The sequence below is a fragment of the Pelobates fuscus genome, chromosome 3 (genome assembly GCF_036172605.1).
Source record: "Pelobates fuscus isolate aPelFus1 chromosome 3, aPelFus1.pri, whole genome shotgun sequence".
NCBI classification, from domain to species: Eukaryota; Metazoa; Chordata; class Amphibia; order Anura; family Pelobatidae; genus Pelobates; species Pelobates fuscus.
The window spans coordinates 369,965,020-369,990,691 of NC_086319.1; the positions used below are offsets into that span (position 1 = coordinate 369,965,020).

General features: G+C 40.5%; 1 protein-coding gene across 5 annotated transcripts in view; it reads left to right on the forward strand.

Moving 5' to 3' along the window:
• The window catches only part of TLN2 (talin 2), a 181,141-nt gene extending 179,922 nt beyond the window's left edge, over positions 1 to 1,219 (forward strand). For all 5 annotated transcript variants that reach the window (XM_063449395.1, XM_063449394.1, XM_063449398.1 and 2 more), the window contains 2 exons: positions 82 to 207; positions 559 to 1,219. In XM_063449395.1, coding sequence (XP_063305465.1) covers positions 82 to 207; positions 559 to 687 — 255 coding nt within the window. In that variant the 3' untranslated portion in view covers positions 688 to 1,219. The remainder of the gene's footprint in view (positions 1 to 81; positions 208 to 558) is intronic.
• The last annotated feature ends 24,453 nt before the right edge of the window (positions 1,220 to 25,672 follow it).

The following is a 25,672-nucleotide window of genomic DNA, read 5'->3' on the forward strand; positions in this document are numbered from 1 at the left end:
CTCCCATCACATCCCTCTCTTGTCCACCTCTTTTACTTTCCCCTTCCTCTCCTCTTTCCATGCTTCTCCTTCCCCATACAGGCTGCTGGAAATGCTGTGAAACGTGCATCCGATAATCTAGTGAGAGCAGCACAGAAGGCGGCCTTCAGCAAAGCGGAGGACGACGACGTGGTGGTCAAGACAAAGTTTGTAGGAGGAATTGCACAGGTTGGTATAAGATGACCATAGTGCCAAGTCTGCTAGACTGCTGAGTAAAATTCAACTCTCCCATGCTCATCCATGGTAGAGCATAAAACATACTGATTATCAGTGTCAGGGGTATTCGTGGATGGACCTCAGGTGGTCAACCATCTGCTGTTGGACCTTATCTTGTTTTATCTATAGCTCAACAGTCCAACAAAACCTAGAAATTTAAGAAGCTCATGGAGGAATTATTCCAGATAGTAGAAGTAACACCTACTCACAATGTTATTAATTATAAATGCAACTTAGATTTACCATCATAAGGATATTTATTTTCCCACCGGACTTTAGCAGCGCTCTCCTTGTCTTCCACAGATCATCGCTGCTCAGGAGGAAATGCTAAAGAAGGAGAGAGAGCTGGAAGAAGCACGTAAAAAACTAGCACAGATTCGCCAACAGCAATACAAATTCCTGCCATCAGCCCTTAGAGAGGAGGAGAGTTAGAGATCAGGCCTACTGTAAGGACTTTCTACTGCCGTTCCTGGAGATGATGCCTGTCTGGCAAACGCTGAGGAAGAAGACAAAAATAGCTGGAAGCTTTGCCAAGCTGTAGCCATCTGGATGCCCACAGGGTGTGGGAAAGTTGGCGGTGCACAGCTGTTACACTTCCGAGACTTACAGTATTATTTCCCAAGGTGGACATACACAAGTATATAAGTAAAAGAATATATAAATATATATAATAAAAACACACCACTCCACCAGATCCATTTGAAACTCCGATGGGAAGGGTTCCTCCTGCGCAGAAGAACCATGGTTTTAAAGAGCATCAACCCTTCATGAAACCTCTTCACTGCCGGAGGTTCCTGCGATACAATTCAGAACAGAAAAGGGGGTTAAACTACCTGTTATTTTTTTGTTTTTTTGTTTTTTCTCTTCTAGTAAGTTTTACAGTATGAATTGGTCACTGGAACAGTTCTTTATCCTAAAATGATGTACACAAAGCCTCTTGGGAATAAAAGACACTTGTAATGAACGCTGGATGTGCGGTGCTGGTTATTGATTCTGGAGTAGGGGGAAGAAAATACTCCATCCTTCCCGAATAGTTTACGGTGGTGATTGGTTAATGAGCTGTCAATAATTACCAAGTGGTATTATTTTCTTCTCCCCTGAATCCTCTAATGTTATTTGGCCACACATTGCTGTAGATGACTATCTTCCCTAGATCAGATTTAGCTTTAAGCCTTATTTAACCCACTAACTCATTTATACTGTTGGGTTCGGACATGTGTTCTACCATTCTGTTCCAAGGTATCAGTTTTTCTATAAATTGGTGTTTGCTAGAGCTGTGGATATTTTTTTGGGGACAGGTGTGTTTACGATGAAAACATCAGGTGAATGTCCTGCAAATGTAGAAGTCCAAAGGGATTTAGAAAAAGTTTTGGAACAACCCCCACAACTAAGTTTTGAACGATTTGTGTGATTTTTTTTATTTTTATTTTTTTTATCTGTTTATTGATGACGTATGCATTCATCATAAACTCACTGCTAATTATTTTTTTTAGAGAGGTGTTTAGTAGTTTTTTTGTTTGTTTGTTTTTTTGCAGATTTAAAGTATCCTGCTAGAGGTAATGTCTGAAGGCAAACTGTACAGCTAAATTATTTGTGTGCATGTGAAAACGAATCGCTAAGGCTTAATCCACCAGCAGTGAGACATGCGTACTCCCATCCTGGGTCAGACTATCATTTTGGTAAAAATCTTTCTACATACAGTTAATTAAAATCAACCTCTATATAAAAAAGTTTTCCATTGCAGTACCAGAGTTGGCCACTATATGGCAGTGTCTTACTGAGTAAAGACTGATGTGTGCAAAGAGTATAAAGTTTAGCTATGTATAAATACACAATTGGCAAATACTCCACATCCCTGATTGTATAAACAATTTTATAAAACGAAGACTGCAACGCCTTATCCTTAACCTAGGAAGATTGAAGCATATTATCATAGGGAAATTGCAGAAAAACATTTAGTGATGCCCATGTGATGGTTTAAGAGTAGTTATTCTCTGGACTTTGTTGGCAAAGGATAAGACAGAATGAGTATTCAGTGACGTGTTTTTAACCGTTTGCAATGTAGTGTTCACCATTAACTACCACTAAAAGTCCACATTACTTGATGCATGGCTTCCTTTCAAAACTTTGTTGGCGCTGCTTTCACTGAAAGAGATTTTTAGGAAGAAATCGAAGTCTCATGTTTAGGCACTCACGGGTCAATGACTTTTGGAACCGTGTCTTATGTTCAAGTGAAACAACATTTGAGCTATGCAATCTGTTTGGTAGAAAACGAAACTATTCGTAAAATAGAATAGTTGTGAGCAATGGTGGCTGGTGAATTTTTCCGATGGTGGGGGCGCTAGGCTCCACCCCTGTATTTTGACCCTGCCCCTCTCTGTAAACTTTGCCCCATATCTGTTGGAGAATGCCCACTTTAAGGGAAACTATAGGGACCTAGCTTAATGAAGCAGTTTTGGTGTGTTGACCATGCCCCTGCAGTCTAACTGTTTAATTATTTGCCATCTGGAGTTAAATCACTGTTTCTGTTTATATGCAGCCTTTGTCACTCATTCTCGGGCGGGCTGTGACTGACATAGCTTTAGTGGAAGAAATGGTTTCAGATCTTACTTTAGAAGTTTTTATTTCTTACTCTTTTACTTAAACTTTTACACTCAGGAGGCTCTAGTAGGCTATTAACCGGCTGTGTAAGTTACGTGCAGGTAGGAGTGACTAAGGCTGCATAAACAAAGTGATTTAGCTCCTAAATGGCAGAGAATTGAGCAATGACACTGAAACTGCTTCGTTAAAATAGTTTTGTATTTTTATGCCTTACATGTAACACCCCAGTTCAAGCACATTATATTTCTTAAAACACTAGGCTAGCTGAATGGTTGGCCGAGTCTAATGCAAGAACGGCAGTGCTAAAGTAAAGACGTTACTACTACACAGTTTAGTTTAATTTCTAAATGCAGAGTATCAGACACAGTCCTATCTGGCTGGGGAACAGGGCTTCCAGTTCCTGCCTTGGTGAAACTATAGCAGAGAGCTGTCGGCATGCCTTGTATCCAGGCTGATGGGGCCCGGCCTTCCTGAAAATCTAATACATACCTGTTACCTCTCTCCGTGCTCTTGCACTCCCCCGGCCGCAATGGATCCGAACACTTTAATGACGCAGCGTCAAAATCCGCATTCCGCACGTTTTGGTGGCGTGGCTACCTCTAAACCTCTTAATGAGTCGCACTATAAATAGCGATGTATACCTCCTTACAATTCCTATATTTGCTGGAAATTCACAGGGCTTCTATAGTTAGTGGTTGGAATACTCTGGTGCTCTCCAAGACATGATTACACCTGGCAAAGCTATTTACTAAGGTGTGAATTGTTAGAAATCAGATTTTTTTTTTTTGCCAAAACATCAGATTTGGTGAAGAAAACCCATGTTGGCGATGTTTTGCCTAAAATTTGGGATCACTCTGAGTTCCTGGTAAAATATACGTTGGGAAATAAACCAGTCAATGTCCTTAATCTGATATCACTGCATGTCAAGCGCTGAACCGCAAATTAAGGCCCAGATTGTCCCATTGAAAGCTTTTTGGTTATAAACGAATACTTGATATTTATTTTTGTTCTAACATCTGACCACCTGTACTAGGAGCATAACGTAAAGGATCAAACGTAATTTTTTTATTTATTTTTTTTAAATAAACTTACTTTCTGTTCATATCAGTCCCGTGCTATAATAAGATCCGCAGCTACTACACTTCTAAAGGAACCAGAAGGTGGTGTGGCTGTTTTGTCTAGTGTTTGCAGCTTTTCGTTCCTCCCCACCCCTCCCCCAAACTGGATCAACTTTAATAAAATGTAAAGTTCTAAGGATTCTCTGTTTTTTTTCTGGGTATATACAATGTCAGATTATCTATACTACTACTCAACATTTAATACACATAAATATTAATGGTGTCTTTGGTAGGACTGATGTTTTGACTCTGGAAGAAAATAGTCAAGTAGTGTAATTTTGGCTGGACAAAAAGAAAGTTAGAATTCATTATCATATTTGGGCGCTCGAACGGCCCTTTTAACATGCGGATATGGCATATGTGAGTCAGAGCCACCAAACGATGGGCAGCCACTACATGTGTATTGAACTTAAAGGGGCACACTTCAAGCACCATGGTAGGGGCAACAAGTGCCCCATGTAAGTTGTCAATCTGTTATGATTTTGGTACTTGGAGTATTCCTTTTAAGGACACTGTAAAAATATTTTTGATTAAAGGTAAATCATGTTGGCATGCACAGTGTCGATGAAATGAGTTCTAAATAAATTATATGGAAGAAAATTAAGTGTTTTTCAGAAAATTATTAGAAGCTGCAGCTGATATTCGTTTGCGGAGCAGTTTCATTCATGGATATCCATGACTGTAACTACTTTTATAATCAATAATACATTGCCAGATAAACCCCCTAAACTGATGTATACTTTTTTCAATGAAAGCAGTTGGACAGATTTTTCTGTCCCAGAAACTCTTGCGGTGCCTTGATGGGATACGCCGAGCAGTGATCTAGAGCTATATAATAACTGGCTGACCCACACTTCATGGCTCAGTGCAGACACTGCCAAAAAATGGCATTTACAACACGTAAATGTTAAAATGGAAGCTATTATTTATTTACTTTAAATTTAATATACCTTTCGTGTTTTTTTATATAGTGGTAAAACATTGAGACTGAAATTCCAGCCATCGCTTTTACAGTCTATGCTGTGTCTGGAATAAGGATTTGTGAGTCAGGAAGTCCCTACTGTAGATGCACATGGTTGGAGGGCTTTTGGATGTGGTTTTTTTTTGGTTTTTTTTTTGGTTTTTTTTTTCTGCTATTGTGAGTTTTGTTTTGTGGGGTTTTTTTTTTTTTGTTTGTTTTTTCTTTAATATTATTATTTTTTTTTTTTTTTGCAGGTCTTATACCCCTTAGCGACCAAGGTTTTTCTTATATTGTATGTGTTTGTGATTCAGGCTGTTTGGCATGTTTGTTGCACTGTAATTTTCCACTTTCTCATTAAATTAACACTTTAATGTCAGTAATGCAAACCTGTATGTCTAACATTAAACTGTTCTCCTATTTCCTCCCCCAAGTAACTAAAAATAAGGAATATTTACTTAGATTAATGCATCTTTATAGGAAAGGTTCAGCGTCTTCAAACAGCGCTTCCTGTGGCTGTCTGAGTGATGGCCACTAGAGTTGTCCTTAAGGACAAATGTAAACACTGTCCTTTCTCAGAAAATATAGCATTTACAATTGTCAGCCTGCAGGAACAGAACCGTGACACCAGAACCACTACATTAAGCAGAATGAAGATATTCTATTGTCTGTTTTTATAAAACGTAACTCAAAAAGAGGTGATCAGGCAACGGCATTAACTTCATAAATGATGTAGGACTATTAAGAAGTAGTAGGAAGCCGGGTGATAAAGATAGGCTTTAAGCATATAATAAAAATCACAATTTATGGTGAATATATCATGAAGGCTCTTTAACCCCAGAGATGGGGGCTAAATCACAATTAAAAACTAAGAATTTTCACAATAGTCAGAGATAGATCTTCAAACACTATTTGTAGAGCAGGTATAAAATCCTGGGCATCGCGTAACATTATTATTTTTTAAACTACAAGAAAAAGCGTAAAGAAAACAAAATGAAAGGTTCCTGAACAGACAGGGAGTTCAGTCGCGATAGAGAGAGACTTCAATTTTCTCATCCTGTAGCATATCAACTTGTTGGAATGAAGACCGCTATGTTGTCATTATCCCAGGTATGAGAAGGTCTGATCTCCTTGCACAGAGGCACATCACAACCTGTACATATTGCACTAGGGATCTCTATTTGCGCTTTATTCCCGAGCTCTTCAAGAGGAATTAAGAAGAGGGGAGGTGTGACCATAATACACCAAGGCGAGTGTGATCCCAGCCAGTCCCATTATGGCTCTATTTTTTTTTTTTTTTTTATACATATACTATAAATTGTGGTTACATACTAAAACATTAGATTTTTTTCTTATTTTTCCCCTTGTTTGATCATGCTACATATTAATATTCAAACTAGAGGCGTACGTTTTTAAATATTAGCGCTCCACTTAGGAAATTGGTGTTGGATATCACCCAGTAGTGGGATTCAGCCAGTTCTCACTGGTTCATGCGAACCGGTTACTAAAATCTAACAAGTTCGCCGCACAACTGATTAACCTGGCTGACTGAGGTGTCTGCTGACACCAGGAGGGGGCGCGGCGGCTTGCCCTGTGTGCCGCGGGGTGCAGGGCCCTTCCTTGTAGTCTGCCACTGCCTCTGGTCTGCAGCTCCACCAGGCGCAGAGCTGCATACCATGCATCTTGCGATCTCCAGCAAAACACAGCATTGCTGCTGGTTACCACGGCAATGCTGTGGCACATCAAGTGCTGGAGATCGCAAGATCTAAACTCCATGGTCTGCAGCTCTGGGGGACTGTCTACCTACCCCACTGGACTACCAGGGAATGGATTACACATTAAAACAAAAGGTATTTAACTAAGTATAAGCACATCGCACTTTTTTTTTGTATACTGAGGCACCCAAGACTTGTAAGGAAGAATCCATTTCTGACACTGGGGTTAAACTGACACTCCACTGCCCAAAAAAATATTGTTTTAGTAGATATTCCCACACTAGAAACATGCATACATTTTTCTTGTTTTTAAAAACCACATGCAACATCTGCAGTTAGCTTGTCTGTAGCCTTTGCAAGCCTTCCCCTTCTACCCCCTCCCAGACTTTCTGTGTCTGTCCAATCACAGACTTCCCATGCAGCTCAATGAGAAGTCTTTGCAAGTCATGTGCTCTGACTCTGAGCAGTTGAGTTTTGAGTTTAGCTGGACTAAGCTAACCAAACCAGGAAGTGCAACAAAGTTGTAATAATCCTGCATCTTCCATTATTTTCCATGGCGATTCTTCTCTTTGTAGAATTATACAATACATTTCTATTTCTTTTTTTTATCTCCGATCTCCCAACAATGTTTGTACAAGGTATGCTTGTCTTTCCTTACTGGGTTAGTCTTTGTGTTTTATAGTACATTCACAGGGTTATTCCAGTTGCGCTATATTGGCCTAACATTTGAAACACTGTGTAATAGCGACGAACCATCCTTTTGTGGATACTGTCTGTAGTATAAGGGTTGGAGCTGTGCACGGTGTTATTGTGTATGTCCAGTCTGCGGAATGAGACAATAACTAACTGAAAGGTGTTAAACGCCCCTTACTTGGCCCCTGCCAGGGCTGTGACCACTCGCCGTTCATCTCCCTACTGGAGCGAGTCTTCAGACAGGAGGATGTGAGAAGTGACTGGTAATTTTGACGTTCCCATCAGGATTAGAAGAAGCACATTCTTTATCCAACACATCATTGTCTCTGGCTGAGAATTGTCTCACTGCCGTGAGCAGCCACTTAACTCCTTCACTGCCCTGTGGCTAATAAATTGGGCTCTGGAAGTTGAAGTGTAGAGTGGCAGAAATTCCTGTTTTTTAAAGTTTATTAATCTTAGAAATTCGGCATGACAAAATAGTATCCCTCAATCTTCTAATATTGTTGGTTTAAGCAGCACGTGAGAGTCTGTACCAAGGGTTAACTTTCCTTTTTTTTTTTTTTTCAGTTAAGAAGGAACAAGCATTAAGCCCCTTCCTAGAGAACGGAGATGATAAAAGATCCTTCTGAATCGTGGTTTGTAAGCAGGACCATATTTGGCTGTGTTTATTCAAAGTCTTTGTTACAGGAGGCTGTTACTTTTATCCTCAAATAGGAGTTTCTTACCAAGACACAAAGCATCCAGCAAGCCTGGCTATAAATACTTCTGGAGGTTCTTACGTTATCTTCAGGAAGACAAGAAATACTAACTCGATTCACAGGAGTTTACTATATATCTTCACGTTTATTAGAATCACATCTAATTATCTTTTTAAAATTATAATTTTTAACCGTATAGGGCAGTCTGCATAATTACTCCTTTTAGTTTAAAATCCTCCATATAATCCCTCCTATTACTCCATATAACCTCTCTATAACTCCTCCTATTACTCCATATAACCTCTCTCCATAACTCCTCCTATTACTCCATATACCCTCTCTCTATAACTCCTCCTATTACTCCATATAACCTCTCTATAACTCCTCCTATTACTCATATAACCTCTCTATAACTCCTCCTATTACTCCATATAACCTCTCCCTATAACTCCTCCTATTACTCCATATAACCTCTCTCTATAACTCCTCCTATTACTCCATATAACCTCTCCCTATAACTCCTCCCATTACTTCATATAACCTCTCTCTATAACTCCTCCTATTACTCCATATAACCTCTCCCTATAACTCCTCCCATTACTCCATATAACCTCTCTCTATAACTCCTCCTATTACTCCATATAACCTCTCTCTATAACTCCTCCTATTGCTCCATATAACCTCTCTATAACTCCTCCTATTACTCCATATAACCTCTCTCCATAACTCCTCCTATTACTCCATATAACCTCTCTCTATAACTCCTCCTATTACTCCATATAACCTCTCTATAACTCCTCCTATTACTCCATATAACCTCTCCCTATAACTCCTCCCATTACTCCATATAACCTCTCCCTATAACTCCTCCTATTACTCCATATAACCTCTCCCTATAACTCCTCCTATTACTCCATATAACCTCTCCCTATAACTCCTCCTATTACTCCATATAACCTCTCCCTATAACTCCTCCTATTACTCCATATAACTCCTCCTATTACTCCATATAACCTCTCCCTATAACTCCTCCTATTACTCATATAACTCCTCCTATTACTCCATATAACCTCTCCCTATAACTCCTCCTATTACTCCATATAACCTCTCCCTATAACTCCTCCTATTACTCCATATAACCTCTCCCTATAACTCCTCCTATTACTCATATAACCTCTCCCTATAACTCCTCCTATTACTCCATATAACCGACCCTATAACTCCTCCTATTACTCCATATAACCTCTCTCTATAACTCCTCCTATTACTCCATATAGCCTCTCTATAACTCCTCCTATTACTCCATATAGCCTCTCTCTATAACTCCTCCTATTACTCCATATAACCTCTCTATAACTCCTCCTATTACTCCATATAATCTCTCCCTATAACTCCTCCTATTACTCCATATAACCTCTCTCTATAACTCCTCCTATTACTCCATATAACCTCTCCCTATAACTCCTCCTATTACTCCATATAACCTCTCCATATAACTCCTCCTATTACTCCATATATCCTCTCTCTATAACTCCTCCTATTACTCCATATATCCTCTCTCTATAACTCCTCCTATTACTCCATATAACCTCTCCCTATAACTCCTCCTATTACTCCATATAACCTCTCTATAACTCCTCCTATTACTCCATATATCCTCTCTCTATAACTCCTCCTATTACTCCATATATCCTCTCTCTATAACTCCTCCTATTACTCCATATAATCTCTCCCTATAACTCCTCCTATTACTCCATATAACCTCTCTCTATAACTCCTCCTATTACTCCATATAACCTCTCCCTATAACTCCTCCTATTACTCCATATAACCTCTCCATATAACTCCTCCTATTACTCCATATATCCTCTCTCTATAACTCCTCCTATTACTCCATATATCCTCTCTCTATAACTCCTCCTATTACTCCATATAACCTCTCTATAACTCCTCCTATTACTCCATATATCCTCTCTCTATAACTCCTCCTATTACTCCATATATCCTCTCTCTATAACTCCTCCTATTACTCCATATATCCTCTCCCTATAACTCCTCCTATTACTCCATATAACCTCTCCCTATAACTCCTCCTATTACTCCATATAACCTCTCCCTATAACTCCTCCTATTACTCCATATAACCTCTCCATATAACTCCTCCTATTACTCCATATATCCTCTCTCTATAACTCCTCCTATTACTCCATATATCCTCTCTCTATAACTCCTCCTATTACTCCATATAACCTCTCCCTATAACTCCTCCTATTACTCCATATAACCTCTCTCTATAACTCCTCCTATTACTCCATATATCCTCTCTCTATAACTCCTCCTATTACTCCATATATCCTCTCTCTATAACTCCTCCTATTACTCCATATATCCTCTCCCTATAACTCCTCCTATTACTCCATATAACCTCTCCCTATAACTCCTCCTATTACTCCATATATCCTCTCTCTATAACTCCTCCTATTACTCCATATATCCTCTCTCTATAACTCCTCCTATTACTCCATATATCCTCTCCCTATAACTCCTGCTATTACTCCCAGTAAATACCTCTTATAAAGTCTTTTTGCTCCATGATATTTGAGAGCTTATGTTACTATTTGTATCTCTTGTTTCATTTCTGTAGCTCAGATTTAATTGCAGTTATAGGTTGATCTTATTGATATTTGATTCCAGGCTTTAGTTACCTGTTATGACTCATCCCCATCAGAATATGAGCTCGCGTATTTGGAATGTGTTAATATAGATGTTAAATTCCAAATAACCGTTTTTACACCAGGTTCTCAGGAGTCCGTATCTCCCCTACCACACTGTCTGCCGTTTTTTTCCCAGTCTGTTTCTCAGTCTGGTATTTATTTCTCAGTATCTTTCATAATACAATACAGGGTCCTGTTTGGAAAAGCCCTGTGTTTCTTGTCTTTCCAGCTCCGTATGTTTCTTATTAAACTCCTCTGTATGTTCTCTCTGTCTGATGCTGTAATTCCCTGTGTCTTTCAATATAATATTGTGTGGAATAGCTTATGTAGTGCGATATAATGAAATACATGCACAGTGTCACTTTCTAAAAGAAAGACTTTATCTGTGTTTCATCTTTTATATCCCTAAAATTTTGGGGGTATGCCCGGAACATGCATTTCTCAGCAGTGGTGCTGCCGTAGAGACCAGGGCTGCCACCAGAAATTTTGGGGCCCCTGACAAAGCACAAGGTCTTGCCCCCCCCCCCCTCCCTCCCGGGCCCGCCCACGCCCTACCTAGTCCGTTGATAATGATGCAGGACTGAATGTGGTGTGTATGGTGGAAGTAAATTAGAATGTGTGTAATGGATGTAGTGTTTGTGTGTATTAGATACTGTTTGTGCAGTGAATGCAGAGTGTGTGTTTGTGTAGCGGATGCAGTGTGTATAGTGAACATAGAGTGTGTTTGAGTAGTGGATGTAGTGTGTGTTTGTGTAGTGGATGTAGTGTTTGTATGTACTATATGAAATGTGTTTAGTGGATGTAGTGTGTGTATTAGACGCAGTGTCTGTGTATAGTGAATGCAGAGGGTTTCAATTTATGGTGGTTGTAGTGTGTGTACTGTGAATACAGGATGTTTGTGTAGTGGATGCTGTGTGTACAGTTAATGCAGAGTGTATGTTAGTGTAGTGAATGCAGAGTGTGTGTCAGTATAGTGAATCCAGAGTGTGTGCATAGTTTAGTGAATGCAGAGTGTGTGTTAGTGTGTAATAAATGCAGAGTGTGTGTTAGTGTGTAATAAATGCAGAGTGTGTGTTAGTGTGTAATAAATGCAGAGTGTGTGTTAGTGTGTAATAAATGCAGAGTGTGTGTTAGGGTGTAATAAATGCAGAGTGTGTGTTAGGGTGTAATAAATGCAGAGTGTGTGTTAGGGTGTAATAAATGCAGAGTGTGTGTTAGGGTGTAATAAATGCAGAGTGTGTGTTAGGGTGTAGTGAATGCAGAGTGTGTCAGTGTAATGAATGTAGTGTGTGTAAATTTGTAGTGAATGCAGAGTGTGTGTTAATGTGTAGCGTATGCAGAGTGTGTGTTAATGTGTAGCGTATGCAGAGTGTGTGTTAATGTGTAGCGTATGCAGAGTGTGTGTTAATGTGTAGCGGATGCAGAGTGTGTGTTAATGTGTAGCGGATGCAGAGTGTGTGTTAATGTGTAGCGGATGCAGAGTGTGTGTTAGTGTAGTGAATGCAGAGTGTGTGTCAGTATAGTGGATGCAGTGAGTGTGTTAGTGTGTAGTGTATGCAGAGTGCATGTTGTATTAGTGAATGCAGTGTGTGTATTGTATTAGTGAATGCAGTGTGTGTATTGTATTAGTGTATGCAGTGTGTGTTGTGTCAGTGTTTGCAGTGTGTGTTGTGTCAGTGTATGCAGAGTGTGTTGTGTCAGTGTATGCAGAGTGTGTTGTATTAGTGTATGCAGAGTGTGTGTTGTGTCAGTGTATGCAGTGTGTGTGTTGTGTCAGTGTATGCAGTGTGTGTGTGTGTGTGTGTGTGTAAGGAGCACTTGCCATATTGAAAGGCGGACTTGCAGTGTGGATACAGAGAGTTAGTCTCTGCATTCATTGTTTGGCGTATAGTAAAATACATATGCAAACTATTTTTATCTGGAGTTGGCCTACATCTCAGACATGGTTTTAACGGGGATTTTTAATACATAGGAATTGAGTCTGGTTGTTTTAGTTCAACAAAATGTCTCCACTAACTGCCTCTTTGCTCTCCCAGCTTGTTGGAATTTCACAGCAAGAAAAAAAAAAATCTGACTTTTTTATTTTATGCAGAGTTTTAATTATATTTCACGGAGTCCTATACTATTTTTTTTTTTTTTTTTTTTTAAATAAATAAGCCTTATTTACTTTCTTCCAACACTTGTATGTTTATAAATTTTCTGGTAAAATTGTCTTCATTGCGTGCACAACTAAACTAAGCTGGTTAATTGGAGTTTAAATTTGTCTTTCAATTTAAAATTTAAAACGAATATTATCTAGACCCCGTCTGAGACTGCTAAATTGTAATTATCACAATAAAGGATTACTGTAACTCTTCTTCAATCAATCTGTATTTTTAAGTTAAAATGCCCTATTGGCCAAAAATCTTTTAAAACTACCCTGAAAACCAGCGCCAGGCACTGACCTCCGTCCTCCGTCTGACATTTCAGGGGGTCTCTGTGTTCCAAGCACAGGCTTCTGAAGTTTTGAGGGGAGAGAGGGGTAGACAGGGGAAGGCACTTTAAAAAAAAAAAAAAAAAACTAAATGTGGGGAACCAGGGGGTGGATAACGTGCTCTGCCTGCAAGGCGAGAAGATAAGCACGTCTGTTGTCAGCATGCAGTACAGACGTGCAGACGTTTTTTGCACAGAATTGACATTCGGCTGCCTGGAACAGAGTCAAGCGGAAACACTGCACATAAATACTCCAATGGTTATTCAGAGGTTTCAAATACTTCAGGAGGTACAGAGCGTCTGCTGTTGGCATGGAAAGTCAGCCTCACAAAAACATAAGGGAACAGGACCTACCCTATATTAGTCCAGTTTAAAATGATGAGAGATATTTGTACCAGGGAACAGTTATGTAAAATGACATTTCCGACAGACTGTAAGCTTGTTTGAGTAGGGCCCTCTTCAACCTCTTGTTTCGGTAAGTTTTTGTAATTGTCTCATTTATTGTTAAATCCCCCCCTTTTATATTTTTGTAAAGCACTACGGAATATGCTGGTGCTATATAAATACCAGTAATAATAATAATAATCATAATAATAGAAGCTTGCAGTGTCATGGTGTAACAGCACCCCCAGGCATAAAAGGGGTTAAACCGCCATTTAGAAGATCTTCCCCTTCCAGAGACACAGGCACAGCTACTGCAGAACACCAAACTCCCGAACTGATTACAAGGGAATGCTCCAAACTCCCGAACTGCATACAAAATAGCACTCCAAACTCCCGAACTGGAACCTCACAAATAGCTGCTAGCAGACGAACAGGAAAAGCACCCAAGCGGCTTACACTCCTGGCAATCAGTCTCTAACAGCATACAGTAAATCCCCCCCCCCCCCCCCCCAAGACGAGACAGAGCTCCGTGTTGCGGGTCAAGCAGTGGTCTGGTTTAATTTGGGCTACCTGCCCTGTATTTATGCAGGTCTTCCACCTAGGGGACCAGATGGAAGACTCTGACACAAATGGTAAAATAACCAATCACAGGCATACAGTGTTAAAACACTCCCACAGTACATTACAATCCCTCCCCTCTGTCCTGGAGATAATTGGGAAGTAAGGACAGAGGCAAAACTCTATTAACCACATGGTTACAGTAAAACACTAAAATACAATAAAATACATAATATTAAATTTGTCACATAAAATATATACATGTAACCCATCCCCAGATATCTGGGATCTGAGCGCACAAAAGTACAGAATAGCGCTCAGATCCTATGCACACAGTCCAATCGCCGTGGAGTTAAAGTGTTCACAAAGTCTGTTCTCCATACGAATAGACTCCACGGGATGGCTATCTGGGGAAATGCTGTTCATACGGTTTAAACTACCGAATGAACAGGCATCCGGTTAAATGACCGACCGTAGAAGCAAGGAGGCTGACGGCTCAGCTCACCGCTGGCCGTTCGGGACTTTAAAATGGCCGCCGCCACGTGTTCGGCAAACGAACAAAGGCCACCCAGTATTCGTCAATTAAGCTGCGGTTAACCGCAGCTTCTGGGAGGTAAATTGCCGATACACTCCAGCTCCAAGGTAGTCCAGTCACTCGTGCGTTAGGTCGGTAGATTGAATCTACCAACCGCCGGGCAGAAAGGCACGAACAAGCCTTTTCTGCAGACGAAAGGAATACTTTTAAACATGGGGCCATAGTCCAGAGGCAACAGGCGGGCAACCAGGCTCCTCCAATGCAATGTGGCAAGATTGGTTTCGTCACACACGGCTTCCTGTACCCCTGCATTATGATCTATCTGGCTGTAGTTGTAACATAATTTGCAAACAAAATAATTTTGGAATAAATAAATTTAGTTTGCAATTATGCCAATCGTTTATACACAATTGTGGGGTATGGTTGTGTAGCCTGGCAGTCGTGTATAAATAGGTACTGGTATGAAGGCAAAAAATATAAAAAAAAAAAAAAAAATCTTTTTCCAAATAATAAAGTTACAGATGGAAAAAAAAAAACAGTGCCATAGATATTTTCTCGTTGGTTGACATGGTTTGAAAAGGGAGTGTAACCGTGCGAGTGGAGGTAAGTGTGTCAGGGTTGGGGTGAAGGGTGAATGTGGCATGGTTGCAGGAGGGAGTGTGACAGGATAAGTGTGTCAGGGTTGGGGGGAGAGTGTGAGTGAGAGAAGGTGAGTGTGACAGAATTAGGGAGGTTACTTTGACAGGGTGATTGTTGCAGAGCAAGGGCAGCTGAGGGGGTGAGATGACCAGGATTAGGAGTTATTAATGTGAGTGTGGATGCGTGAGGGGGGTGACAGCGTGGGGGGAGTATGGTGACACTGCATTGTGGGGGGCATGACAGTTTGTGTGTGTGAGGGGGTGATAGCGTGCATGAGGAATGGTGTCTGTGTGTGAGGGGGTGATACTGTGTGATAGAGGGGTGATGGTGTGAGGGATGGGGTGATGTGTGAGGGATGGAGCAATACTGTGAAGGAGGGGGGTTGATAGTGAGAAAGGGGGAAATACTGTGAGGAGGAGTGATGGTGTGAGGGGGTGATAATGTGAGGGAGGGGTATTGATGGAGGGATGATGGTGTGAGGGGATGTGATGATGGTGTGGGGGGGTGATGATGGTGGGAGGGAGTGGGTGATGGTGAGAGGGAGGGGGTGATGATGAGAGGGAGGGGGTGATGATGGTGTGAGGGAGGGGTATTGATGGAGGGATGATGGTGTGAGGGGGGGTGATGGTAAGGGATTAAATACCTTTTTTTAAGCTGTCTGGTGGCAATAATATCTGGTCTGCTGCTCCCCAGAGCTGCAGACAATGTATCTCGCGAGATCGAGTCAGAGCGTTGCCACTGATTGGCCAGATCTCGCAGAGCTACAGACCTGTGGCTGTGATTGGTGCTCTCCGGCCAGGCAGACTGGAGGGGCCTCGCACCTAGCCGCCGGGCCCTCTCCTGGTGTCGGGTACTCAGTCACTGACCCAGGACCCGACACAGTCCCTAAGGCGGTTTAGGCTGCTGCTTAAATCACCTAATTAGAGAGCCGCCTCTGTGACCCAGCACATACAGCAGTGGGTGTAGAAGCATCAAAAAAAAAAAAATCTACAAAACTATACCTCTTAGCAGCATAGCTCTCCCTGTCTTCTCTAAAGGCTCATTTATGGGGGGCGGGGCCTGACCGCCATGCTGACCGGTCGCATGCGGGAGAGGCTCCTGCAAAATCTAGCCATCTGGGCCGAAGACTATGGGAAAAAAATTATCATCTCAGCCTAGAGGTACAGCAAAGTGAGCAGGGAGCTGTGGGCACTACTGCAGACCCCAAGATCGGGAGCTTTGGAGACCCGGAGGGTTATACTCAGCTTTGGAGCCTGCGGCCTAAACGGGAGAGAAGCAGGGTGGACGGCCGCCACCCTGCTCTATATTCTAGCAGCCCTGTGACACTCCTCACAGGCCTCATCCCCCCCCCCATGGGCCGGGGGGGTTATCCCGGTCCACAGTGGAGAGATCCGGCGCCATCAGGAGCAGATCCCACAAACCTTAGCCTGCTCCCGGACACCTGCGCTTTCTACACAAAATGGCGGCCCCACAGTCTGAAATAGAAAAGCTGACTACCAGCAGACAGGAACCACAACACTGCGGCAGGCTGGCTGGAACACACACCCCTGGACTGTCTAACCACACCAGCAGAGGAAATGGCAGCCCAAGCCTTTGTGCCCAGCGATTGGGTCCGACCCCAATGCTGCCCTCCTGGGCATTGAGATGTGCGAGGATGTTCCTCACATCGCAACCCAACGCCTGCACGAATCACCCCAGCCAGGACCCTAGGATACAGAAGCAGGGCTTAAACCGACGGAGTGGTATTTACCGAATTCTCCTACTTGCTGGAACCCTGCCATCGCTTCCTGCACACAAGTCAGCAGCGGGAGTGTGCCAAAGATCACATACCGGAGGGGACTGTGTTCTGTCCTTGCCTGTAGAACCCAGGTTGACTTTTTGTTTCTCACCACCTTTTTCACACACCACTACACTTGCGCTGTATATTATACAGATACAAACAGAGCAACGAGAATGTTTTAAATGTCCGGAATCTTAATACCTACTCTGTGTTTATGCTACTCAGGCCTGATGTGCTTACATAGAATGAATGTCTTAGAAGCTAACACAAATAGGCATAAAAGCGGCGATGCATAGATGGCGCTGCGAGGATACTCTACAAAATAAGCGTGGTCAAAATTTATACTTAAAGCATGTTAACACTAAGAGTCATGAGACTAGCCAACTATATTGCTATTAACTGCTCTTCTGACTCCATTACTTATTTCTCAATAACATAAAATGTGCATTATTTCTCATGTCACACAACTGTTAAGCTCTACCTGACGTTAAGCATGCACCAGCTGTTGTGGCTGTGCAGCCCTGTATGTCTTGCTTATGCACAAATAAAATAAAGAATAAAAAAAAAAAAAAAAAAAAGGCTCATTTATGGCACCAACTTGTATCCATTTAATAATGATTGGCATATTTGTACTTGCTGAACTTCGTTATAGATATTTCAACACATTAATATTTTGCAGTATTCTGCATCTTAACCCTGCATCCTCTCTTCTTACTATTGCCTCCCTTCTAAAACACTTCATACTCTCTGGTTACTGTAGCTTGTATGTATATGTAACGTGATGTCACAACCCCCTTTCTGTCCCTCCCATCATGCACTGTGTCTGTGATAACACTGTTGTTCACGTCATTAGGAATTGCAACAAAGGTTCCTGTAACTTGTAGTTCAGATATCCGTTTTCAGAAGTAATACGCTGGTAACTGAACTACAGCTTCCAGAATCCCTGCTCTGTCTATGAAGTCCTGCTGCGCAGGTACTTATGGGATAACGTCATCGCTTTGAAATTCCCATAGGAATGTAACTGAGAATCCTAGTAGATGGACAATTGCTTCCTTTATTGGGCACTTTTTATAAAACCTGGGAAACTATTGTAAAAGCAGTCATTTAAAATGAGAGTAAAGTTCTATTGTCTTTGTATATTTTAATGTAATACAAAAAAATAATGTTACTAATGTAACATAATACAAATATATTCGGGGCCAATACAAACCATTGTGTGGAAATCTATTCACAAACCGGACTTTACATAGGACACAAGGTCATGCGTTTAGACTGGAAGAAAGAAGATTTCGTCTAAGGCAAAGGAAAGTTTTTTTTTACTGTAAGAACAATAAGGATTTGGAATTCTCTGCCTGAAGAAGTGGTTTTGTCAGAGTCCATACAGATGTTCAAACAGCTACTAGATGCATACTTGCAAAAACAGAATATCCAGGGTAATAACTGCTTGATCCAAGGATAAATCTGACTGCCATTCTGGGGTCAAGAAGGATTTTTTTCCTAGCTTGTTGCAAAATTGGAAGTGCTTCAAACTGTTTTTTTTTTTTTTTTTGCCTTGTTTTGGATCAACAGCAACAAACAAATGTGAGGAAGGCTGAACTTGATGGACGCAAGTCTCTTTTCAGCTATGTAAATATGTAACTACTTGCAGTCTGGAGTGGACCATTAAACCTTTTTGTATTGCTCCTCATACTTTTTTGTATGGACCTGATTGTTGGATGTCAATGAAAGCTAATCACTGCATATTAAAAGATGTTGATGTGTTTCTGACTGCAGAAGATCTTTAGAATCCTTCTCGGCAATGGCCAGTTCAGGCTTATTGCCAACCATTTTATATCGCTGCGTTGACCTGATCAAGGCTGATCTTTTTTGTTGTGGAGGGGCTTAGGGGAGAAGTTCCAAGAAATACTTGTGCTGTCATGAGCACTTCCATATTCATTCTTTGCTCCATCTACATCTCCGGTCACTTTATCCACCAGGGGCCCTCGTCACTGTTGTACTCTTGTTCCTGTCCAAGAATACCAAACAGAAGCTAATGGAAGATCCTGCAAGTCCTCACGGTCCTCTATAGAACCTCTTGCAGAAGATACCTTTTTATCAGAAATTTTGCTGGTGATGGCTGTTGGAAAATGACAAACGTTGATGGCAGAAACCACCGTTTGTCAAATTCAGCATTGCCCATGAGACAAATTACTGTCTACATTGTCTTATGATATTCTCTTGCACTGGAATTTATATTTTGTCTTTATGAAACATGTTTTCATTGTAGCAGATCCGTACATGAAAGGGTTTGATGCTGCTGACAGTTATATTAATAGAGACCAGTGACGAGTTATGTAGTTATCAGTGTCCCTGTAATTATCAGTGTTGTGCTACATCTTACAGACTCTGGCTATTTGCTGTAAGTAATCGGTTAGTAACATCCTGCATGCAGTATGAATAGGATGGGAGCAGCGGCTGCAACATGTCCAATGGAATAATCTGTTGCCAGATTTGGACGTCACAGCAGAGACACTAAGAGGGGGCAGCATTAAAGGAAAAATACACAAAACGAAAAGGGAGGAAGAGAGCACAAGCTGGGAAAGTGGTGTAAAAAGCGATAGCGATGGAAAACGGGAGATAAATAAGAGAAGGTTTAAAAGAAAAACAAATGATGATAGAGGTGGTGTGTGAAGTAGTGAATGGGGTACAGGAAATAAAAATAGGTTACGTTCTCCCCTCCATGCTTTTGCTGCCCCTGACCATTTGTAACCAACACAGATTAAATGTTCATTTTGTGCGAGATTTCATTTATTGACAGCGTTAACTGAGCACTCTCAGGTAATAAATGAGACCCTATCTTGCATAAAACTGACATCTGGCCTTTACAACTTTAAGGGTTACTCCAGCCATCATAACTACAGCCCTCTGTAATGGTTTGCTCCTTTACCTGGGTCCTTCCATGCACCACGGGTCCTCTCCTCCTGGCTAAGATCTGCAGAAAGTTTATCTCTATACAATCTGTCTTTCTGATCTAGCCGGGCAGTATTGAAGCTTTGTACAAAGTCTTACTGTCCAAAATCTCAGAGAGAAGGTTAAAATGTAAATTGAATGGATTGAACGTGTGGTAACCTAGAATACATTCATAGGGTGACCGTTGTTCTTAAAGGACCACTATAGGCACCCATACCACCTCATCTCAATGAATTGGTCAGGATGCAGTGGCCCTGTTTTAGTCCAGCAAGGTAAAACATTGCTGTTTTGTAGACACAACCACTAGAGGGTGCTTCCATTGCTATAACCAAGTCAGACTTGGTTATGCAACATTTAATGTCCTCAAGCATTGCAGGAGTATGTCAGATGTCCCCTAATGCTGGTCATAGGGAATTGTTGTACTCAATATTTCCCTATTAGAAGCATTTGCTTGGGAGAGCATGGAGCTTACCACGCATGTGCTTCTAGTCCCTAATTCCGTTCTATGAGAAGCATTTGATTGGACAAAAAGACAAACAGGAGGCCTCCTCCAGGACGACGTCACGAGAGGCAGAGCAGGTGGCTGCATGGAGTGAGTCTCAGCACTCGAAAAATGACAAGTAATACATTTATGTTCAGGTTTTTTATATTACATTTGGGGGGGCTGAATCTACATCTGGAATAGAACACTGTAGTATTAGGAACACGTGTTTGTTACAATATTAACAATAAATATTTTAACAACGTAATTATTGTTTCGATTTATAAGCAAGGGAAGCCATGCCACAACCCAGGTTATCTATTCGTGTGTCTTGAGATTATTTATTTTTTGTAATGGTAATACTGTAGAGCGATTACCTCTCACACAGAATGGTGGCATTGCAATCTCGTTCAGTATGTTGCCGATAGTGGACATTCTCTATAAAAGGAAAACTTACTCCGGGTTTATTACTTGGTGGATGTAGCAATCAATCTCTATCTCTGACACTCCCCAGATACTAACACATATAGTACAATAAAACGTATTAAGCATGAATATGCCAACACTGAGCGCTCTGTGCCTCTGTTGCTTGTTAATTTACTTACATCACGGCTTTCTACAGAATGTGGAATTTGTAATCACACACATTGAATAAAACATTCTTTCTCAAACACTTTTAGGAGAGTTATTACTCTGTGATTCCTGTTCTGAACCAGTTTGTATGTGACATTAACAAAAACCTTACATCAAATATTACTGACATAAGACAAGATCAAAACAGAATATTAAATATGTGGCGTTAGATCAAATGAAGTCTGTAGAGATAAATGAAAGTCTGGGACCAGTGAAGAAGTTCCTACACTTATCTTCAGAGAAACATATACCTTTTTAGTGAATATTGTGATGAGCATCTGCAGGAGGATACAGTAACATAAGGATATCATATTGCATGGCCATGTGGATACACAAGTCTATATCACTGTTGTATATAGTATAACTTGCTGTAGTGATAGCAGACTTTATTATCAGGATGATACTGTAGGCCTTCCTTCATCTGATCTGCATAATTATAGGCATCAAAACAATTTTATCTTAATGAAGCAGTTTTGATGTATAAATCATACCCCTGTAGTCTTTCTCCTCAATTCTCTGCCATTTAAGAGTTAAATCACTTTTGTTTCTGATTATGCAGCCCTAGTCACTCCTTCCCTGGTTGTGTCTCACACAGCCTGCATGAAAATATGTTTTTTCTTTTTCGATCAGATGTTAACTTGTTTTAGATGATTTTATCTCATGCTCTGTAAATTGAACTTTAATTATATACAGGGGGCTCCTGTGGGGTCTAGAAGATATGAAATTCTAAATTAAACAGACTATAAAATAAAGGAAGTGTAAACATTAGATGACTCTTTACAGGAAGTGTTTAGGAAGGCTGTGCAAGTCACATGCAGGGAGGTGTGACTTAGTATTTAACTTCTAAATGGGAGCGAGAGTTAGCAGTGAGACTACAGGGGTTTAATCTATAAACCAAAATTGCACATGAAAGAGAAGTTCTTTCTCCCATAGACGGTGGTAAATGTCATCCATTAAATTTATTGGGCTTTCAACACGTAGGATGCTCCTTCACAAACCTCCATGCACTTTTGGTTTATGGCGATGAGAGCACTGAATACTTAATCCAGACCCTATAGACGCTGGGCTGTCAATTATGTATATTCTGCCCTCTAGTGACCATAATGATCCAGGTGGGGTAAAGTATCTGGGTCATTCCTGGGTCTTCATTCTCTGTTGGCATGGAGTCAATCCCATTCTTGATCTCTCAATAGAGATGGATGACGCTGAAAAAGTGCAAAAAGAGTATGTCTCTCAGCTCCCAAGACAAAGATGTCAAATGATGTAAATCTGATTGTGTATATCCATACTCAGCCAATCAATGCCATCCAAGTATGAATAAATTTGATATTGTGGAAGTGAAACATTTGTGATACTAGTTACGGTGAACAAAGGGCGCTTACACTGCTTCTTTTGGGGACAGTTTTAGTCTTTAGTGTTCCTATGAAGAGGCAGTGGGCGTCAGGGCACACTTTGTCAACACAAAAGTATAACAGGAACCGTGGGTTATGTAAAAACTGAAAAAACTTTTAAAATATCTCCATTAAATAGGGCAACATTCCAAGAAAACATTCTCCTAAACTGCATTGTTTCCATTTGGAGGGTTAAGGGGACAGGGGCACTGCATCCGTCTTACTTCAATGAGATGACGTGGTGTGGGTACCTGTATTGTCCCTTTAAGCTTCTTACACCTGCTTTGCAAAGACCCCTCATTGAGCTGCATTGGGAAGTCTGTGATTGGACAACCACAGAAAGTCTGGGCGGGGTTAGAAGAGGAGGACTTGCAAAGGCTCCAGACAGGAGATCTGCAGATTTTGTAAGCTGTTTTTAAAGGTACCCCCAATGAAAAAAATATGCAATTAAATGCATGCATGTTTTTATTAGGGGAATATCTACTAAACTGTGAGAACCAAAATCTTTGTAGGGAAGTGAAAATTTACAAAATTTAGGCTGAAATAACCACACTGTGACTGTAGCCGAGTGGGAGAGCTTGGAGAATTATTTACAAATTAGGTATTATGGCCTTAAATTCTCAATTCACTTTGAATAACCATCAAATCACTCAACTCTGGGAAGTACAAACCTTCACGACATGCCAGTAACATTATATTGCAGGAGTATATTGACTGTGAAATGGTTAGAGCAATCCCTTAATTACACGCTGGTAACCCTCATCCTGGCTCTCGTACATGTTGTCTCAGCTGCCCGCCTGCATATATTTTTGCACTTTATTTTTTCACTCCACCAGATACAGTTCTACGTGGCTGTATTTAATTTAAACACCTCAGCTCTAAAGATCTTATTTATTTTTTCAGAAAATAGTTGCTGACCCTCCATCGGCTGTCATTTAATTCCCAGTTTCCCTCCTTATAACACACCAGCTACCCTCCTGGTAACACCACGGCCTTCGTAATATCTTTGCTACAGGGTTATTAACTAAACACTAAACTGTAACCATCTGGGATCAAAAAAGCTCTTCCTTATCTATAGTTAGTCACCGCTTGGCTGATTTTGTCTAGATTTGACGATTTTGATTACAGTTTGATGCAAAGTGGATTTTAATGAACAGATAACTGATTTGCTAAATTTAGGCAGAACTAATAAAACTCTGTCCCCTCCAAAAGAGAACACCCAGCTATGTAATACTAAAAATCTAAATATTTTTACTGATTCACAAATGTAAAATTGGACATACCGTACATAGAAACAGTCAGACCACAAAGATTCGGTGTTTATAGTATGTATGTGAGGTTTGTTGTTTTTTTTTGTAAATCTATCTTACTCTGTTCCTACTTTCATCAATATTTAAATAATCTATAAAGGTCTACAAATATATACTATGTGTGCATGTTTGTATCTATGGATAGACAAGCAACAGATGTTTTGGAATGATCTGTATAAAAAATCAACCAAACAGTTTAAATAAAAAGTGCTAAACCGTTTGATGTACTATATTTGTTATAGATGATTAAGGCCTATTGTCCGAAACTGTTTATGTGATTGCTGTGTCCCTGTTACTAATAAAGTGGATTGCGCAGGTTTAAATGACCATGAATTTTGTTGCAAATGAATGATGCTAAACACACAATCAGATCTGCTAAAACAGAAGAACTGCTATATGTCCAGACTCTAACCCAGTTTCAGTGTTTTTGAATTGGCCGGATATTAATATATCAAGCAAAGCAGTTTAGAACTCTGAATGTTGGATCACTGCGTTAAAGAAAGACATGAGATAAATTGAAAAACATATGATTTGTTTGTGTAATCTTATTGTCTACATTTTTTACTTGGGCTTACAAAAAGTTCAGATGATGTTTTCGCTCGAACGAATGCAGGAATACAGACAATTCTAAAGGATTTGCACACCTTTTCTCTCTTGTATTTTCATGCTATGAGAGCATCTCCTAAAATAGACTATGCATATGTGAGCCCAGGGTTTAGATTTTTACAACCAGTTGATTTATAGGAGAGCTGTCATTTTTACTCTTGCCCCCTCCCAACCCCCACTCCAGGTTGATGTTGGCTATGGAGCTTGCTGTTGGGGTGGGAGGGTGAGAAGTAATTCCGCCTGTCAGCATTCAAGCACGTTCTAATTTTGGCCCCAGAAACTGCTCCCACCGGACTTATTAGGGAGGGGTGAAATCAACACCCGCACGGAGACTTTGTATTGGGGAAATATCGATTTGGGCTGCGTCAGCACGGCCTTCTTCGTCACCGGGTATGGAAGTCTATACGTTGGATCCCATTACATCGCTGTGTGTTGCTAACATCCCAGCATTGCAGAGGTTAAACCATGGAAGGCAAATTTTGTGACCCATGGCCTACTGTGCATCTATTCTTTAAATATGCTCAGCTCGCCTGCTATGGGTTTTTTTTTGGAAGTCAATTACCAAGTCTCAGTAGCTTACATTGAATACTTCCTGTCCCACTAACAGAATTGTTGTTGGGAGGGAGGAGAATTGTCTATTTTTTTTCCAATACAGTAAAACTGAAAATGTGCAATTTGGGCCATTGTTTGGAAAAATTTAAAGGTTTAATTTTATAGGTAGGGTAACAAAATCTTCCCATTGGATCAAATTGATTACTTTAGTTACTAAAATGCTTACTACCATTGCAGGAAACAAAACGTGATGTTTGTGTAAAATGGAGACAGTAAATTTGCTTGAAAAAAGTAATTTATTACGCTTTAACATTTTAGTTTATTTCATAATCTGATAAATGTAAAAATAGAAAACCATAAGAAGATTTTTTTAAAATACCATAAAATGTCCAATTGTCAGTTCTCTGCAATTCATGTTTAAATGGCAATACATTTATTTACTACTGTGAGTAGCTTGTTGTCTGATACGGGTAATTTTTGGTTATCAAATCCCTGACTGACACACATTATCAAATGTCTGCTTAACCCATTATCTGTAGATCTGTATGAATAGCTATTTTGGGTACAGACCAATGATTGACTTGTCATTCTGTACCTAAATTATCAGTATAAAATATATTTATCTACATA